Genomic DNA, 21395 nt, shown 5'->3' with positions numbered 1-21395 from the left:
TTTATCTTCAGGTATTTGAAGCGCTGTCTAGTAGAGGTTTACTAAGATCACTCTCTGTAACCTAGAGAGCAGAGATGAAAGTTGTAGTGAGGGTGACTGGGCTCTATAATATAAAGATTTATTTATTTATTTATTTATTTATTTTTTAACAATTAGTGGCATGAATTACCTTAGCTAGCAGAGGCATGAATTACCATATAAAATAGTTTGCTGCTGGCAGATCTATGCTAGATGGTCATCAGCCAGGAAAAAAAAATTAGCAGTAGCAGCTGTATTTATGGAGCATAGCAGCCATATTTATGGAGCATTTAGTGCCAGACACTGTGCTAGTTTCTTCTAACAAATAAGGAAGATGAGGCTAAGGGAGTTTATGAAAGTTGCCCATTGTCCTATAGCTAGAAATTGGCAGACTGATAATTAAAGGTAGTTCTTTCTGACTCTAAGCCCATGTTCTCAACCGTCCTCTTATTCTGTCTTCCCATGGCAGTAATTACTGCTTTTATGAGAGCTTTGTTTAGCTGTCCTCTAAGGTACCTTCCAAATTGAGGGTAGATGACTACATTGTAGTTTTTTGAAAGTTTATGTGAAAGGTGACAATGAGAAAGAGTCATCTGGTTCTAGTATGTAGCAGCTTGAAATGCAGACATACTGGTGGATGGCAGGAAGACTAAGAAAGCTATGATCCAACGAAGGATTAGTTGAAACATTGTTTCAAACTTAATGTAGCTACTTACAGAGCACCAGGATATGTTGTATTTAATTTCACCATTGAACAGAGAATAATTTAACAGCAGAAATTAGTTAGAATATGTGTATGGCGACTGGGTGGCTCAGTTGGTTAAGCATCTGCCTTCAGCTCAGGTCATGCTCTCCAGGTCCTGGGATAGAGCCCCATGTTTGGCTCCCAGCTCAGCAGGGAGTCTGCTTCTGCTTCTCTCTCTGCCTCTCCCCCTGCTTGTGCTCTGTCTCCCTCTCTCTCAAATGAATAAATAAAATCTTTAAAAAAAAAGAATTTATGTAAGCACATATTACTATCATAAGCGTACTTTACTGAAAAGAATGCTAGAAGTAAACACATACTTTTGTTACTATTTTTTGTTTTCATTTTATTTCCTAATGGTAGTGGATTATTTAGATACTTTTGTAGTGTTTTCTTTTAATTTCCATTGTGATTGTTTTTAAGTGATAAATGCATGAGTGTTGTATATAATTAGCAAAGATTCACTAAATATTTCTTCTGATAGAAGACATTTGAATATATGCTTTATATGTAAAGTACTTAATACCTTACCTGGGATATGAGTAGTATACAGATGTTAGGTATTGTTATCATTATTATTGTATTACAAATGATTTTGTGTACTTTACTCCCTTGTTTGATTATGATTTGTCTATTTTAATACTAAACACCTAAAGTTAATTGCTTATTATGTGCAAGGCCTTGTGTCAAATACGTTTACATATATTATTTTGTTCACATCACAGCCCTTTGAATCCTTGCACTATTATTCCTGCTATACTAATGAGAAAATGGGAGGATTGGAAGGATGTGTAAGGCCCTAAAGCTCCTAAGCATTTGGCTTTTAAAGATTTGAGCCCTGGCTAACTTTATCCTCTGTTAAACTGCTATGTTATACTAGCATTCGTAAATTTGGTAAACTCTTGAATTAAGTTGACTGACAAGGGATAATATGAAGAAATGATGGGTTTGCTGACTTACAATGAACTTAGACAAAAAAAAGTTTTGAAAATATGAGTAGCGATGGTATCAGTGGATTGTACATATTTTGTATTTTTTAAATTCTATAAAACACCTGCAATTTTCAGAAACGCCATTCATTTAATAACACTTTTAGAAAAAGTATCATATTAAATATAGATAGTAGTTATAAGACATGGCTAGATTAGAAAACTATTACGTTGAGAAAAACTTCGTAACAGAATATTTGAAAGCATTGGTCTCCCAAACTTTTTTGATCATACTTTCTTTTTTTTTTTTTTTAAAGATTTTTATTTATTTATTTGACAGAGATCACAAGTAGACAGAGAGGCAAGCAGAGAGAGAGAGGGAAGCAGGCTTCTTGCTGAGCAGAGAGCCCGATGCGGGACTCGATCCCAGGACCCTGAGATCATGACCTGAGCTGAAGGCAGCGGCTTAACCCACTGAGCCACCCAGGCGCCCCATGATCATACTTTCTAATAACCACTTCAATAATGCATTCCTGATATAAATGTAGTTATTTAATTTTAAATTATAAACATATACTGTTATGCCTTATGTTCATCATAAAACATACATAGCAATGGAAAATTAAAAAGGATGATGGTGTTTTAAAAACAGTACTTTATTAATGGTACTAAAATTCTTTCTAGTCAGAGCAATATGATTGAGTATGTGTCCGTATTTTTAATCATAGTTTAGCATTTGTGATGTTTTGGGATTCTGGTTCTTTGTTCATGTCAATTTAGTACTTCATCTTTGAACAGTGGAGAGTCATTGGAGAGTTTTGTTGGCAAGCAGTGGAGGGGAGGTGGCTTATATTTACCAGACCAACATTTCATATGATTTATTGTTGTTGCTATGTGGCGAATGGATTGGAGTGTTTTGGATAGATGTGAAGAAACCTTTTAAGAAGTCATTTGAGTGGTACAGGCAGTAAACGTTTGGGAACTTAAAATAGACAAGCAGAAAGATTTGAAATCTGTTTAGTAGTTGAGATCAGAGATCAAGGGCCGTATGCTCTACCAAATGAGCCCAGCTGGGAGCCCCACTAAGTGGAATTTTTGAGATATTACTATTAATACACTAAAATTTTTCTAGTCTTCATTGCATTTTTTATTCATATTGACCTTGCAAGTAACTAACCCCCATTCTTTCAAGAATTTTCTTAGGAATTTATTTGTGGGTCCAGGTTTCCCCATTTTGTGGAAATTTGCATAAGGTTTTTTTTTTTTTTAACCTACTTGTGGGGTTTTATATTTGTCTCTATTACTTCTCCTTAGGATTGGCCAGATATATCAGACTATTTAGAAAATTTAAAATCTTGATTTTACCATGCAACAAATTAATACTTTAACAAATTTGATTTAATGTCTTCTAGTTTATATATCATTGATAAAATTTTGAAAAGGACAGAGCCATGGGCACTCCTTGAAGAACAACCTTAGTAACTTAACTCAGTATTGAGATTAATCCCATAATGTACCTAAACATACTGTCATCCAAAAGGATACCTTGCTCACATGAAGATATTGTGCCAATGGTGCTTCACTACGTCATTTTTCAGAATGCCCGGTGACTATCTGATACATAGATGGGTTGGTCTCTCTTCTGAAAGAGATCTTTTGGAACTCCTGATAGACTTAGTTTTGACTTTTGATGAATTCTTTAATATTGACTAGTTGGAAATAGAATGGAACAAGGGGCACCTGGGTGGCTCAATGGGGTAAGTGTCTGCCTTTGGCTCAGTTCATGATTGCAGGGTCCTGGGATGGAGCCTCATGTCCTGTGTCCGGCTCCCTGCTCAACAGGGAGCTGCTTGTCCATCTCCCTCCTCCTCTTTCTCTCTCTCCCCCCTCTCTCCTGCTCATGCTCTGTCTCAAATAAATAAATAAAATCTTAAAAAAAAAAAAAACAGAACTGACAAACCTTTTATAAATGTTGAAACTTTACTTGCTTTAAAGCCCGAGTTAGTGATTAAATACTTTAATTGTTCATTTTTTGACTAAACTGAGAAACAGAGTTTGAGTAGGACATTAACATGACCAAATTTGTGTTTTACTTGGAAATAATATTATTTTTCTCTAAATCTTTGAGTAAACTGATAATCTAAGATATCTGCCATATTTATTCTGTGGTTTCATAAACACTCAGCATATCTCTGCATGCACCAGTTTGAGAACAAATTTATAGTTCTAATTTAGATTCATTTCCTCTCTCTCTCTCTCTCTTTCTCACCATTTTCATAGGATTTATAGCATAATTTTCCATGGTATATTATTCAGAGGTTTACTGTATTTTGCTTTGGTGATGTGATATTTGTGATTCACTTGATATTGTGTTGGGAATACAGCATCCATTATAGCATTGTTCCAATTGGAATAAAAATGATATAATTAAGAATATAGGATAAAGTGGGGATTACCTTTCCTGAGAGATTCACAAACTACATTTGTCTGTTAGAAGTGTTATAAGAAACAAGGACAGAATGCTGTTTTAAAGTTAGTCTGTACATGTTTTGAAATTTTTTTTACATCTTAGGAATGTAGACTGTTGTTCATTATTTTGACTCTTTACACTCATTATTTCAATTTAATGAACTATTTCAATTTAATAATTTAATGATAAAGGATTTATAATAACTAAGAATTCTAAGAACCTTTGTCTTTTAACAGTACCTTAATAATAATATATTGATCATAATAATGGCTTTAACAATTTCTATCAGGGAAAGGATGTTACCTGTCTATTCCTCATGTGTCTCCTTTAAATCTCATATCTTTAATTTATAGCTAGGATAGTGAAATTTATCTTTTTCTCTCTCTTCCTCCCCCCGCCGTTTTTTTTTCTTTCTGTCTTTGTAATTGATGTCTGTTTCTCTACCCACAGCTAACTTTTCCCTCTTTGTTTTTCAACTTGATAGCTTCTGGAACTTGTGTCAGTGCATAGAGCAGTGATCCAGACAGCTGTATCTTTACAAATAGTCACACTCATTGCCAAATTAGTTTGTAGTGCAAATCTTGAATGAGAACTGCACCTGCTCTCGATGTGGATGAAAATGGCAAATGTTAGGGAAAGCGTAATTTGGGGATTACTTTAAAACTGATGACAGCTGATCTCAGAATTCTTCTGGGGATTCTTCATCTCAGAAGTCATGGAAGTCCTACTATTCAGAGCAAAACAGCCTTCTTGTCTCTTTTGCTAGGTCTTAGGTGTGTTATTTTTGAGAAATAATGGGCTAAAAAAAGAAAGGAGGAAAGAGAAAGAAAGGGCTCTTTGAGCTGCGATCTTTCTCCTGAGGTGTTACATTAAAAGTTGTATTCCAGATATACTGGTGTTTTCCTTAAAGTTACGTTGGACTAAAACTTTGTGAATCTCTAATTTACCATGTGTGAACACTGTATTTCACATTAAGTAAACTTGAAGAAGTCAAGAATATGTATAAGGATAACTCTGCCATGATAAATTATTTTCTTATAGAAGAAATGGTCTCAATTTAAGAATTAACACATTCTTTGAGAGTTGATAGAATGTGAAAGACTTTTCATGCTGTATGTAGAGAACATTTCTTGGTGCAATTTGTTTGTATTATGGTTTTTTAATTGCTGGTTTTAAAATATCACGCTTATCCTTAAGCACAGGGCTTACATTGAACTAATAGCAATTCAAAACATTCACTTAAAATTTTTACCAAGAAACTTGTACCAATCTATATCCTTCAACCGTAAGTAACTTTTTTGTTACTTTTGGTATTTTAGTTTAAGCCATTTTGGTTTATAATTAAAAATAAAGCTTCATTGATACATAAATCACAGTTCATCCCTTTCAAGTGTATAAATCACTGGTTTTTAGTATATCCGTAGATATGTGTAGCCATCACCACAGTCGTTTTAGAGCATTTTCTTTACTTCAAAAAGAAATCCTAAATGTTTAACTTCTATCCTTCTATTCCCTTGTTGACTCCCTTCCCAGGCCTAAACAACCACAGATCTACTGTCTTTAGAATTTCTCTATTCCTGGACACTTCTTATAAATGGAATCTTATTATATGTGGTCTTTTGTGACTTCTTTCACTCATCAAAATGTGTTTAAGGTTTACCATGTTATACACTACTACATTCCTTTTTATGGCTTAGTAATATCTGTTGTATGTACATACCATATTTTATTTATCCATCCTTTAGTTGATGGACATTTGGGTGGTTTTTACCTCTTGGCTATGTGAATATCCATATTATATATAAGTCTTTGGACACATGGCTATAAATTCTTTGGGGTATATTCCTAGGAATGGAATTGCTGGGTCACATTATAATTCTGTGTTTAACTCACTGAGGAACCAGAAAACTGTTTTCCACAGTGGCTGCACAATTTTGTATTTCCACAAATAATGTATAAGAGTTCCAGGTTTCTCCACATTCTTGCCAAGATTGTTATTTTCCAGTTTTTTTTTTTTAATGGTTTTTCCAGTGGTTCTTATGGTTTTGATTTGTGTTTCCCTGATAAATAATGATGTTGAGTATCTTTTCACCCACTTATTTGCCATTTATATATTTTCCTAGGGTAAATTCAGATCTTCTGCTCAGTTTTTAATTGATATATTTTAATTGGTGGTAAGAGTTCTTTCTGTATTCTGGGTATAGACAGTGATTGTACCAGTCTCTTGCCAGATATGTTATTTTCAAATATTTTCTCCCATTCTGCATTTTCCCCCTATGTTCTTGATATTGTCCCTTGAGGCAGTTTTTTATTTTGCTAAAATCCAAGTTATCTATGTTTTCTTCTGTTGCTCATGCTTTTGGTGTCATATTTAAGAATCCTTTGCTAAATCTGAGGCCATGAAGATCTTTTCTGTTTTCTTCTAAGAATTTTATAATATTTAGCTCTTACATTTAGATCACTGATCCATTTTGCATTAATTTTTGTATGTGGTATAAGGGTCTAACTTCACATTATTGCATATGACTAGCTAGTTGTCCCAGCATCATTTATTGAAAAGTCTGATCTTTTCTCACTGAATGGTTTTGTCTGTCATGCTTTTAGAAAGCTTATTAGTTTGAATAGTATTTGAGTGGAGTCTTTAGTATTTTCTATATAGATGATCTCCTATTGGAAATAGTGTTTTTTTTTCCTCTTTGATCTGAGTGTCTTTTATTTCTTTTTCTTGCCTAATTGCCCTTCAATGTAATATTCAGTAGAAGTACAAATACAGCCTTTCTTGTTCCATTTCTGTTCTTACTATTTCACCATTAAGTATGATGTTAACTAAAGATTTTTCATAAATGCCTTTACCAGGTGGTGGAAATACCTGTCTAATCCTAGTTTTTTTGAGTGCTTTTATCATGAAAGGCTATTGGGTTTTGTCAAATGCTTTTTCTGCATCTGTTGCACTGATCACATGGTTTTTGTTTTTTATTTTGTTGGTCTAATACATCAATTGATTTTCTTATGTTGAACCAACCTTATATTCCTGACATAAATCTCACTTTGTCATGGTGTGTAATTCCTTTTATATATTGCTGGACATGGTTTACTAATACATTGTTGAGGATTTTTATGTCTCTCTTCCTAAGAGATTGGTCTGTAGTTTTGATGTTTGTCTGGTTTCAGGGTCAAAGTAGACCTGGGAAATGTTCTCTCTTTTGTTTTCTGGATGAGTTTGTGAGGAATTGTCATCAAATCTTTTGAATGAATTTACCACTGTAGTCCTTTGGACCTTCACTTTTCTTTGTAGGTAATTTTGATTACTGGTTTAATATTTCACTTGTTATAGGTCTGTTCAGATTGTCTGCTATTTGGTAGTTTGTGTCTTTCTGGGAATTTATTTTATCTAGTGTACCAGTGCGTGGGTTTATTATTGTTATTTGTTTATTTGTTTAGTGATTAGCTGGATTATTATAGTACAGACAATTCCTCTCACCCTTACCCCCACAGTATTTAGATTCTAATATATTCTTCAAGGAGGCACACTTTTGATTAAAGACAATCAAAGTAGTTTTGGCAGGAGCCTCTGCTTTTCTTACCTTGAGGACACCCAACTGTTAAATTTACCAGTTATCAGATAATTGCTCTGTAGTTTGTAGAAATGTCCTGGGGCATAAATTGATCCATAAACTAATCCAGCAAATTTGGGACCCCTTTAAGGAGTAATTCCAGAGATGCTGAGCAGTTTTTGGTATTTATTCTCACTCAAAAGGACTCCTCCCATTTGTCTCTCTTTAATTCTCTTTTGTAACCCAGTGTTGAATTTGTGAATCTCTAGTTATAGTTAACCCCAGTCTGTGCTGTTTTTGAGATGGCCCTAAGGCTTCAACTTCCTGCCACATTGCAAATGAGGACACACCTTTGGAAGAAATTGGGACCCCCCCTTTTTTTTTAATCGCCTAAAATCTTTGATGCAAACTCTGAAGCTAGGAGTGGGGACAATGGAAAGCTTATCTCTTGAGTGACACCGCTGCTTTAGGAGCTAAGTACTTGATGGAAGGAGGGTAGGCAGTAACCTAAGCTTTTGGCTTGCCTCTCCTGATGTGGAATTAGTGCCTTATGAGCCAGGGTGAGAGTGATTGGTTTCTGTGATGTTTAGCCCAAAAGTCAAAGTGTTCCAGGACTGGGGACTGTGGCCTTGTATGTAGATAATGTCTGCAAAATGAACAGCAAAAATAAAATATTTATTAAATATTTAACATTTCATATATACTTATCATAAATTCCTACTTTATGATTTGTGTGGAGTCTCTGAGAACAGTTAGAATTTGACTAATATAAAATCTTCACATGTAAAATTAGATAAAACATTTCTGGACAGGAAGAAAATATATCCTCTAACCACATCTAAAGAAGTCTAAAAGCTTTCTGGAGCAGTTATTTCATATAATCATAAATCACTAGTTCTCTGCTTCTGAAATCAGCTTAATCTCTGGCAATTACTCTGTATAAGATACACATGGAAACTTTTATAAAAAGTTAAAGCACGGGGCACCTGGGTGGCTCAGTGGGTTAAGCCGCTGCCTTCGGCTCAGGTCATGATCCCAGGTCCTGGGTTCGAGCCCCACATCGGGCTTTCTGCTCAGCAGGGAGCCTGCTTCCTCCTCTCTCTCTGCCTGCCTCTCTGCCTACTTGTGATTTCTCTCTGTCAAATAAATAAATAAAATCTTTAAAAAAAAAAGTTAAAGCACTTATGGAACTGTGTTTTAGATTTCAGATTTATTAAGCATTAAAAATTATTAATTAAGCATTAAAATATAAATTTAATAAAAATATTATTAAGCATTAAAAATTTGCAAGTCATGAATCATTAAAACATTTTAATGGTTCTTTAACTCTATAATGATAGCTGATATATGTAGTAAGTTGTAAGAAAAATGGTACTCTGGACTCTATTTGTGAAAACCAGAACAGTATAGTAAAAAGCAAATTAATTTTGGAATTTCCTTAGGTTATACCAAGAAAAGCCAAGAGTCAGAATTATATGTTCTGTGCTTTAGTTTTATATATAAAACATAATTATTTTGAAAAGTTGAATCATGCGCTTTAGTAATTGCAAATTGATTTCGTAAAGCTGAAAAATACATAACAATATGAAGAGTTATTTTTCTTTCCTGAGTTACTGTTTTTTAAAAAATACTTTTTGGGTACTTCTTTCTCTGTTAGTTTGGCACAAGGTTTAATAACTTGAAAATGGTGAGTTTGAGGTAACAGTTATTTTGATTCTTTTTCTTTTAAGCTGTTTGAACTGCTGGGACCTGATGGACTTGAACTTATTGAGAAACTCCTTCAGAACAGAATTACAATTGTGGATAGATTTCTTAATTCTTCAAATGATCATAAGTTGCAGGCTCTTCAAGGTAAGAAAGTATTCAGTGGTAATTCTAATTTAATGGAAACATTCACTGGTTAGCAAGTCTTTTAAAAATAATTATGCTTTTAATATTATTTGGTCTATTATATAATTTAGTGATACCGCTTTTTAAGGTAGATTTTAAATCTGGCAGATTATGCAACAAATATTAATGCCTTAAATAGGGCATATTACAGTAGAGATTCTTTTTATGTTTATGTATGGCATTTTTCCTTGCTGAAGATTTGAGTAGACAATTTTTTTTAAAGCAAATACATACAGTATTTACTATGAGCTAAGTAGTGTTTTAATTTCTGCCCAACTTTTTTACCTTGAAAACTTTCAAACCTGTAGTAAATATGTAAAATTAATACAGTGAATACTTGTATACCCTTCATCTGGATTTGCTAGTCATTAACATTTTGCTTTCTTTCTCTCTCTTTCTCTTCCTTTCATTATTATTCTCTTTACGTATGCACTCACACATATATACATACAAATACCTACTGTTAAAGTTTTTGCTGAACAGTAGCCGGACTGCGGCTTAGTTGAATTAGAAAACTAATTTTCCCATCTTGGTGCTTCACCTAATTCTTTCCTTGTTCTGTGTTGCATCTTGGAGTTTGATAAGCTAACTTGCACTGTGCTCCATCAGAGTATGGACCAAATCTCAGTCTTCATTGTCTTCCTAGCTTAGTTAGCAACAGTGCCTGGAACTAGTAGGTCTTCAATACAATTAATGTGTATTGGTTTGGACTGCTTTGAGCAACACTTTGAGCATTTCCTTTAGTGCTGCATTGAGCCAAGATATACTACTTGGAAAGATTTAATTAAACATAGAAGGTAATCTGTTGGAAGAAAAAATTTCCTTAGTATTGAGTTGACCAAACCACATGTTTAAAGTGGAACTTGTGAACATTGAGCTTTCATTGACCTGATTCTTAGTGGTTCTGGCCATCTTCCCATTTTTTTAAAACTCTATTTCCATGAAACGGTGGATCATGCTCTTTATTTGCCTCGGTCACCTTATAAATATATCCTGAGCTAATGTTAATATGTTTTATTATTATGTTAACAGTAAGTGCTAATTAGTATTGATAATTATTTATTGAAATTGTGTAAACAAATAATTTCAGAATTATAAAATTTAATTTTTAAGTTCCTGATGTTGTATCTAAGAATTTGTAACACTAAACTATGTAATCTGTATATAGAAAATATCTGGTGACTTTTCTTAAGCCACTGTATTAATATCGCTTAGATTTTATATTTTTAAAAACCTCTCCTTAAAACATACAATTGAATATGGCAGTTTTAAAAAAAATGAATTAAAGCATTTTGCAATCTTAAATTTTGGCAAAGGGAAAAATGGTTTTCATAAAGGTTCAATTTATAAAACATGGTATTTCTTAAATTTGCTTCGTAGACAATTGCAAAAAAATTTTAGGAGAAAATGCTAAACCTAATTATGGATGTCAAGTTACTATTCAGTCTGAACAAGAAAAACAATTAATGAAACAGTATCGCCGTGAAGAAAAAAGAATTGCCAGACGAGAAAGAAAGTCTGGAGAAGATGGAGAAGTTGCGGAAGGACTTTTGTGCTTTGATCCTAAGGAATTGCGGATACAAAGGTAATAAAAACCAGAAGCTGAAAAATGTTTCTGTTGTAGTTGCTACCATTATGTATCATCATTTTTTAGTTTAAACAGTTTAGATGATTCTTACTTCTAGTGTTGTTTTCTTATAAGAACAGAATTTTGATATATGAAACCCTAATTTTCTGGGATAAAAAAGCAGTGATCTTAATTAGAATATTCTTGGTTGCATCTATGTAGGTGAGAGGTTTTGATTATAGAGGTAAGCTATTTTTAGGTGCTGTGCACACACCACTAGTAAAATTTGTGAAGCCTACACAGATTTATCTTGAGACATTTGGGTTTTTTTTTTTCCTATCTTAATAAAAATACTTTTCCTCATGTTAGAATTAGGAAGGAGGAAAAAGAAATGAAGGCATTATGGTACTTGTTCTTTTAAATATTGAATCCTATTTTTAAGGAATTTATACCTTGTTACACATCCTTGGATTATGGTAAACAGAATTATAAATAAGGAACATTAAATTAAACTTATCAGATGATATTATCTAAAAATAGTACCTAAAGAATGTGTTAACTCCTATGTAGTTACACGGAAAATTTCAGGATTGCTAATATCTTTCTTTGTATTGTAATTTAGTTTCTTCTATTTTATAATGGAAGGCTACCTGAAATAGTTATCATCGTGAGTATTTTAATATATGCAAGATAAAAATTTCAGATTTACCCTATTATTTTTGTATTTACAGAGAGCAGGCACTTCTGAATGCTAGAAGTGTTCCAATTCTGAGCAGGCAAAGAGACACGGATGTTGAAAAAATACGTTATCCCCATGTTTATGATTCCCAGGCTGAAGCCATGAGAACATCAGCATTCATTGCTGGTGCAAAGGTATGTTATTGGTATATGACCACTTTGAGATAATATGTCTATTCTGAGGAAATAATACATAGATTTTCCATATTTCTTTTGTGATTCTTGTACTTGTTGATATACTGTGCTAACTTTTAAAATAGTGGGGAAAATGAGATAATACAGTGTATGTAAAGTTCTTGACACATAGTAGGTATTCAAAACATATTTTTTCCTTTCCCTTCAGTTATTTGTAGAACTTGTATTTGTGAGTTTTAGTGGTTGCATTACTTTTTGGTCTTTACACTATACATTGCACATTTTTCCTAGCCACACAAGTACATCTGTCTTTAAGAGACCATCTAATAAATATATACTTAAAATTCATCAGCATAATAGGTGTTTTATATGAGAGATATGATATATGAATAATTTGTGTGTATGTGGGTTTTTTTTTTGTTTAGACTTGTTTTTCTTTAAATTTGCTGTATTTATTTACCAGTTCTACGTCTAAAGCCAGTAGTGTTCTCTCTCTCTCTCTTTAATTAAAGAATCTTTACCAGAACTATTCTTTAATTGATTTTTATTTTTTATATTTATAGATGATTTTACCAGAAGGAATCCAAAGAGAGAATAACAAGATGTATGAAGAAGTAAAGATTCCCTATAGTGAACCAATGCCAGTTGGCTTTGAGGAAAAACCAGTTTATATCCAAGACTTAGATGAGGTGAGGTGATCATTTTGTATATTTATTTATTTTAAAGATTTATTTATTTTTAGGGAGAGAAAGCAGGTGAGAGCATGCAGATGAGTGGGGGTGGGTAGAGAGAAAGAACTAAAAGCAGACACCCTGCTGAACGTGGAGCCTGAGGTGGGGCTCAATTTCAGGATCCCGAGATCATGACTTCAGCCAAAATCAAAAGCTGTACGCTTAACCCATTGAGCCATCTAGGTGCCCCAAGATGATCATTTTTAAAAGTTAATTTTTTTTTAAAAGATTTTATTTATTTATTTGACATACAGAGATCACAAGTAGGCAGAGAGGCAGGCAGAGAGAGAGGGAAGCAGGCTTCCTGCCGAGCAGAGATCCCGATGCGGGGCTCGAGCCCAGGACCCTGGGATCATGACCCGAGCCGAAGGCAGAGGCCCCAACCCACTGAGCCACCCAGGTGCCCCCAAAAGTTGATATTTTTGATGCTTGGTATGTTTTATGAATAGATTTGTAATAGAAAAATTATACACACACACACACACACACACACACATTTTTAAAAAGATTTTATTTATTTAATTGAAAGAGTGAAAGAGTGAGAGTGAGAGAGCATAAGCAGGCAGAGAGGTAGGCAGAGGAAGAGGGAGAAGCAGGCTCCTCACTGAGCGGGAGCCCCATGTGGGAGTCTATCCCCAGGACCCTGGGACATGCATGACCTGAGTTGAAGGCTGATGCTTAATAGACTGAGCCACTCTGGTGCCCCTAGAAAAATTATTTTTAAAAGTCAGTAGTTGGCTGACATACTAGAGAGAATATATGCAGTTGTTTACTAAAGAGGTACAGGAGGGGAGTTTAAATTTTGTTTGTTTGTTTTTTTCTTAAAGAATTTGTTTATTTATTTGAGTGAGAAGGAGAGGAGTGGGAGCAGGGGAGGAGCAGAGGGAGATGGACAAGCCGACTCCATACCAAGCCTGGGGCTGGAGTAGGAGCTTGATTCCACAACCCGGAGATCATGACCTGAGCCAAAACCAAGAGTTGGACACTCAATGGTCTAAGCCACCACGGGCTCCAGGGGAGTCTAAGTTTTAAAAACTTATCCCTTCATACATTAAACATATCCTTGTATATATATTTCTATAATTTCATGTTTGTTTTGGTTCTTTCAACTAATATTTGGTTTAACTTACGTAGGCTGGCTTAAACCGTTTAAAAGGATTCAATTATTGATGTACCAGATGGTCAGCATATAAAACAACAGAATACGATTTGAAGAGGGGATCAAATTCTAAATTGTTTTATTTTTCTCAACTTTTAAATTTTGAATAATTTCAAACCTATGGAAAAGTTGCATGAATAGTATTATCCATATATCCTTTGTCTCCTCCATGTACCATTTGTTAAAATTTTGCCTTACTTGCTTTATCTCAAAATAAAATATTTCTTACTTTTATGTTTATTTAAATTGACTGTTCAGCTTGTGATTTATTATTTTCCTGAATTTTTGGAGTTCTAGTAAATTAGTTTTAGGAAGGGATTATTTATCATTTTGACTAATGTTTAAATTGTGAGGATTTTAAAAAGTTTAATTTATGAAGCTGTGTAGAAAAATAATCTTTCCCTTCAATAAACTTACCAAGCAGTGCCAATCCAGAAGACTCTGTATACTCAACAGTACTGTGGTAAACTTGTACGGTCCCTTGAAAGAGTATACAGAAACATAAATTATATTGAAATTTTGCACTCTGGTGGTTTTAGAGAACATCAGTATATTGAGGAGAGTGCTAGTCTGATTTGAGTATTTAAAGTTATTTGGATGACTTCTAGTAATAGGGCATTTACAATTAACTAAATTGTAATGCACACTAATAATTAACTTTGAAATCAGGTTTTCTTGGGATCTGATATATTGGATTCTTTGTAAATTAAAATAAAAACTGTTCAGATGATTGTTTAAAATGTATTTGGAAACATCTTAATTAGGGTATATATTTGTCAGAATTTACTTTTGCATATTATTTGCTTAGTCAATTCCTTGAAATGTAATTGAGGTCAAATTGAAGTTCTTGATGATCTACATTTAAGGAAGTCAGAATTCATGATTTTGGAGTGTGCAGGGGTTGGGAAGAATTAGGAAAAGAATTGCTATGTTGAAACAAACTTCTTAAGTCTATAATCAGAGCAAATATGGAGTATGTAGGAAGGCACATCATCTTATCCCTTTTTATAAGAAGACAGTTACCCCCCTCATAGATTTTATTTTTATCAATTCCTAAATACTCACCTATACCAAATGCATCCATATATACCTAAAATATGACCTTTATTTGAAGAAATATGGCAAAGATGTAAGATAGCTGTAGCATATTTATGTAGACAGTGAAAGTGATAATGCAGAGTATTTCATAAAGACAGTGTTGATAATGAATAAGAACCTCTGGTCAGTATCTCATCAGCCTTAGACTTAACACAGTTTCAATCAAATATACATCATTTAATGGTTGTCAAACAGTTTCAGTCAAATCAGTTGATTATGAAGACTCAAAGTATATAATCCAGCACTTTATTTTGGCACTTGTCGGCCACCTAGGTTGTTTATTTTCCCTGTGCTACAGGATATAGTCATCTGGATATTAACTCACAGAAAAGTCGAAGAAATACATAAGCATGTACTAAATTGAAAAAAAAATTCTTGTAGTATACATATTACTTAACATTAGCCTTTTTTTCATGATCCCAGGGTCAAGTCTGCGTCTCCCTCTCCGTCTGCCCCTCCCCTCTGCTCATTGTTTCTCTCTCCCTCTCTCCCTCTCTGTGTCTCTCTCTCTCTCTCAAATAATCAATAAATAAATCTTTAAAAAAATTAGGTTAACCTTTCTGTCACCAAAATGAAGTTCATACACACACACACACACACACACACACATATATATTACCTATGATATATTATATATCATAGGTAATCATTTAGAAATCTCAATAATGGAGGTAAGCAAAAAGAGCAGCATAAAGCAGCATAAAGAGTAAACACAGCCAACCAAAATGAACTCCATTTTACACATATATGTGCAGGGGTATTTTGTTTTATAAAATGATATATCATACATGTTATTTTTTGTTTATTTATGTAAATATCTACATACATCTTTCCATGTCAACAAACATATCTGTAGCATCATTTCTAACCACCATAATGTATTCCATTTTATACCTCTATTACTTTTAAACCAATTTCTTATTATTTCAGTTTTGTTTTCTATAATAAGTTTATATATTAGACTAAAGTTGTAAATTTTATATTAGTTTCATCCTGTGCATCAGAATTACCTGTAGATCTTTTTCAAAATCCAAGTGCCTTCTCCCCTATTAAATTATAATGTCTTGGGATGGGCCCAGATACTTATATTTTAAAGATGATTTTTGGAGCACTCTAAGTGATTCTGAAATACAGCAAGGGCTAAAAATCTATGAGTAAATAATTTTATACATAATTCTTTTTAAACTTTACCAGTCATTTTAAGCATTATCATCATGAAGAATTATTTTGTTTAGCGTATTAAATATTAATATTTTTCATATGAAAACATTATTAACACTCATAATGAATGGATCAGTCATCTTATTTTTCTTTCATATTTATTTCTAAATAAATAACTTTATTCATATTAACTTAGATTATGGGAGTAAGAGTTTTCCTTAAATGGGTTAATGCCATCTATAACCTTAATGTCTGTTTGCCATGTAACCTAATATTTTTATGAGTTCTATGGAGTAGGATGTGGACATCAGTGGGAATCGTGGTACGGATCATCACAGTTTAACTTTTCATCTGTTGAAGGTATCAATGTTGCTTATAGTTTTTTGCTCTTAAAAATTGTATAATTCTTCTTAGGCTGCTATAACCACAGACTTGGTGGTTAAACAACAGACATTTATTTTTTCACAGTTCTGGTGGCTAGAAATCCCAGATCAAGGTGCTGACAGATTTACTTTCCTGTGAGGACTCTCTTCCTGGCTTACACACAGGCACTTTCTCATTGTGCCCCTCGCCCTCCCATGGCCTTACATGGGCTTTTTTCTGTGTGGCATCTCTTCCTCTTCTTATAAGAACAGGAGCTCTATTGGATTAGGACCTCACTCAGATGACCTTATTTAACCTTGTTACTTCTCTAAAATCTTTGTTTCCAAGCACTGTCACATTGGGAGTTAGGTCTTTAATTTATGAACTTTGGGGGAACTTAATTCTATCCATAATATGGATAAAGCTGCACTAGACGTTGGCCTACAGGGTTTTGTGTGAATGTAAGTTTTCATTCCTTTGGAGTAAATGCCTGAGCATGCATTTATTGGGTCGTATTGTAGCTGCATGTTTAGTTTTTTAAAAAACTAACATTTTATAGATGTTACCTAGAGTAACATTTTATATTCCCACCAGCAATCCAGTATGACTCAATTTCTCCACATACTTGCCAGCATTTGATTATCACTATTTTTTTTATTTAGCCATTTTAATTTATATTTTTATATTTTATTTATATTTTTATTTTAACTTTTCTAACTGAATGTAGAGATTTCCCATTGTGTTATTAATTTGCACTTCTATAAGCAATAATAATATTGGAGAATAATGAATTCAAATGCAATGTGTCATTATAAGTACATAATTAAACCATTTGATGTCCTGTCACTTTAGATAATGATCCCACCAGATGTCATTAACATGAATAGTAATTGAAACCTCAGGAAAAAATATAGGTGTTAACAGAATGTTTGTTTAGTGGATGCTTTTGTTGGCTTAGATCTATTTTATACAACATAGGATCCTTATGGATCACAAAAAGTACTCCAGAAGATGGTATCTTTCTCTTTTCACTGAGTACATAATTGCATGCCATTCCTAACAGTCCTATGGAACCATAGATAAAATCCTCTTCCGATTGAATGTCACCTTAGATAATTTTGTCCTGGTTGCAATGCAGAGTTGAGGGTTGACAATAGAGCTGCTGGAGTAGTTCAGTACAGAAATGCTAAGCACCTAAATTAAGAAAGTGGCAGCCTATATGAAAAATGGGATAAAAAAGAATAATTTAGGTTCAAGTGTATATCAGTTCTGATAACTGATTAAATGGGAGGGGATGAAGCAGAGAGAAGACTCTAGAATGACATCTCAGTTCTTGTTTGAATCTAGAACCATGTCTAGGTCATCTTGAGTGAACGATAGTGTCATTTACCAAGGTGAGGAATAGAAGAAAAGGAGAGGTTTATACCTGTTCAGTCCAGGAGGCAGAAAACCACTTCGGTTAAGAACAGAGCCTCTGATTCCAGCCTGGCCTAGTTTGACTTGGATCCTCCACTTTCTAGCTGTGAGATTCGGGGCAGGTTACTGTCCTCTGTGGGATCCAGTGTTTCATTTGTAAAGTTGGAATAATAGTACCTTCCTCATAGTTTAATTGTGAGGATTAAATTTATTAATATATATATTTAAAAACTTTGAATACTATTAAGGATTTAATACATTTTAGCTAAAATGTTAGCTTAAAATGAAAAATGTAATGATGAAAACACTGTGATGTCAAGAGTAAAGATAAAACAAAAAGACATTGTTACTTCAGAAATAATATTTAGTTAAATAAATTACTCCTGTTGTATTCATTCATGCTATTTGGCTATTCTTTCATTCCAAACACATGTGGGAGTAGTATCGGATACTATCCTACAAGATCAGGAAGAACTAAACTTATAGTCACTCTATTAAGACATCCAGAGTACTTTCTAATTATTTCATAGAAACTAAAAAAAGTCATTATAATTACTGACATCTGTGGTTATTCAAGAGAGACATTTTGAAAAAAGTGAGATAGAATAAATATAAAAAGTACTACTTTTCCTGTTTTACTTTGTTTTCTAAACCTGATGTGGGGATCCTAAAGCCAAAGAGTTCATTGACACAGTTGGATTTGATCAAAATTATAAAGACAAGAAAAATAAAGAAGCATCCAGAAAAACACTTCACAGTGTGGATCTTTTTCATGAGACCAATTTGAAATGGGTGAAATGTTGCTAAAACCTGGACATGCCCCCAAATAAAAAGCCTTTTCTGAAGTGTCCCACAAGGCTGGTTATTATACTGTCAAGCATATCATCAGTTTCATCAGAACCATGGCCTTGCATCACTCAATGCCTTTTTAAGAGGTGGTAACAGGAAATAATAAAACATAAAGTTGAAAGTTGCAAAGTGAGTTTACGATATTGTTTACACCGATAGGGATCTTAGCAAAGATTTCACACATTTCATGGAGAATGAAATGGTGTAGCACAAATTAAATTTCTAACCATTTATATCAAATTCTGTTTCCCTTGATAAATGCTTTGCTTCACCTGGAGATTGGAGCCATGAGAACATTGATTCTTATAGACTTGTTTGCTATATTTGATGCTAATACCATCAAAACAAACAAATGAACAAACATGTAGGTGTAGACTACTTCTACATCCTTATAATTCCTACAATTCATTTTTATTCTTTTTGCTTTAACAATCTTTTTAAGACATTATGATATCTAGGGGCACCTGGATGGTGCAGTCGGTTAAGCATGGAATGGTTTTAGCCCAGGTTGTGATCTGAGGGCTTGAGATCAAGCCTCATGTTGGGCTCTGTGCTCAGCACGGAGGCAGCTTGACAGTCTCTCCCCCTCTCCCTCTGTCCCTCCTGCTCATGTGCACTCTTTCTCTCTATCTCAAATAAGTAAATCTTTAAAAAAAACTTAAGATACCTAATAATAACGAACACAATTTTTATACTTGTGTACCTATCAGGTTACCCATTTATGCCTTGTGTAGATCCAAATTTCCATTTGGTATTTGTTTCTTATACTGCAGGTTTGTTGATGAATTCTTCCAGCTTGGTATGTCTGGAAAAAGCCTCATTTTGTCTTTGTTCTTGACAGATATTTCATTTGATATAGAATTCCAGGCTGACAGTTTTGTTTGTTTTGCCAGTCCCTATAGATGTAGCTGTATTTTATTGCTTTCATTGTTTCTAATAATAATGAGGATGCTTTTATTCTTAATCTTCCTTTCTGGGTAATATGCTTTTTTTCTGGTTGATTTTTAAGATTTCTCCTTGTCATTGGTTTTAGGCAATTTGATTATGATGTGACTTTATATTAGCTTTCTGTCATTGTACAAGAAATTACCAAAAATTTAGTTACTTAGAACATCCATTTATTATCTCCAAATTCTGGAAGTCTGATTTGGGTGGGCTTAACTGGGATCCTCTGTTCACTGTTCGTAACAGCAAAACTGTTGTTTTACCCAGGCTGATCTCTTATCTAGAAGTTCTGGGGAAGGATTCGCTTAACAAGTGCGTCCAGGTTGTTGGCCAAATCCGTGTCTTTAGAGTTGTGGAGCTGAGGTTCCTGATTCTTTGCTGTCTATCGTTCTTAGCTCTTCAACACTACCCACATTCTTTGGCATATGGCCCGCCCCATCTTCATAGCCAACAAGGCAGTGTCAAATTTCCTGTGTGCTCTAAATCTCTCACCTCTTCTGATGGTGAAAAAACTCTGACTTTAAAAGATTCGTGGGATTAGGTCAGAGTCACCCAGATAATCTTCCTTTCTAAAGGTCAGCTGTTGCATGTAGCGTAACAGAATCGCAGAAGTAACATCCGTCATATTCATAGTTCTGAGGTTTATGCAGGGAGTAAGTACACTGTGGAGTGTGGCAGGGATTGAAGAGGAAGTCTTGAGAGCCAGTTTAGAAATCTGCCTACCACTGCCTTGATGCAGGTTTCTTCAGGGATTTTGTGCATGCTATTGGTTAAGTATCTTGGATCTGTGGGTTTCTGGTTTTCATCAAATGCGGGAAGTTTCCAGCCATTATTTTTTCAAAAGTTTTCTATGCCTTCCTCCCTCTCAGGAAGTCTTATCAAAGATATATTAGGGTTCCTGAAGTTGTCACACAGCTTACTGATGTTCTATAAACTTTTATTTTGTTTTTTGATATTTTTCTCTCCTCATGCTTCATTTTGGGTGGTTTCTGTTGCCTTGTCTTAAAATTCACTGATCTTTTTTCTTTGGTGTCTAAGATACTGTTCATACCATTCAGTGTAGTGTTCATCTAGCACTGAAGTTTTGTCTCTAAAAGTGTAAATTTTTTTTTAATTTGATATCTTCTATGCCTCCACTTGGATAGTTATTTCTGTAGGTTGGGGTCAGCAAACTTTTTCTGTAAAGGGGCAGATAGTAATGATTTTAGGCTTAGTGGACCACAATAGGTCTCTGTTCAACAGTCATTATTCTTTTCTTGTTTCTTAAATTACTCATTCAAAATGTTATGACCATTTGTAGTTTATAGGCCATAAAAACCAAACCAAAAAAAAAAAAAAAAAAGAAGAAGAAGAAGAAAAGAAAGAAAACCAGGGGCACCTGGTGGCTCAGTGGGCTAAAGCCTCTGCCTTCGGCTCAGGTCATGATCCCAGGGTCCTGGGATCGAGCCCCACATGGGGCTCTCTGCTCAATGGGGAGCCTGCTTCCTCCTCCTCTCTCTTTCTGCCTGCCTCTCTACCTACTTGTGATCTATCTCTGTCAAATAAATAATTTTTTAAAAATCTTTAGAAAAGAAAGAAAACCAAACCAAACCAAACCAAACCAAAACAAAACAAAAAACCAAAAACAAAA

The 21395-nt window shown here is 34.0% G+C and overlaps 1 protein-coding gene across 4 annotated transcripts in view; it reads left to right on the top strand.

Moving 5' to 3' along the window:
* ASCC3 (activating signal cointegrator 1 complex subunit 3) overlaps positions 1–21395 on the top strand; it is a 338650-nt gene that overhangs the window by 49976 nt on the left and 267279 nt on the right. For all 4 annotated transcript variants that reach the window (XM_047732576.1, XM_047732575.1, XM_047732577.1 and 1 more), the window contains exons 5-8: positions 9444–9564; positions 10984–11188; positions 11902–12043; positions 12607–12732. In XM_047732576.1, the coding sequence (XP_047588532.1) occupies positions 9444–9564; positions 10984–11188; positions 11902–12043; positions 12607–12732 (594 nt within the window). The remainder of the gene's footprint in view (positions 1–9443; positions 9565–10983; positions 11189–11901; positions 12044–12606; positions 12733–21395) is intronic.

This window comes from Lutra lutra, chromosome 6, assembly GCF_902655055.1.
Source record: "Lutra lutra chromosome 6, mLutLut1.2, whole genome shotgun sequence".
Lineage (NCBI taxonomy): Eukaryota > Metazoa > Chordata > Mammalia > Carnivora > Mustelidae > Lutra > Lutra lutra.
The sequence above is the reverse complement of the archived record's forward strand: the minus strand, read 5'-3'. Positions and strand labels throughout refer to the sequence as shown.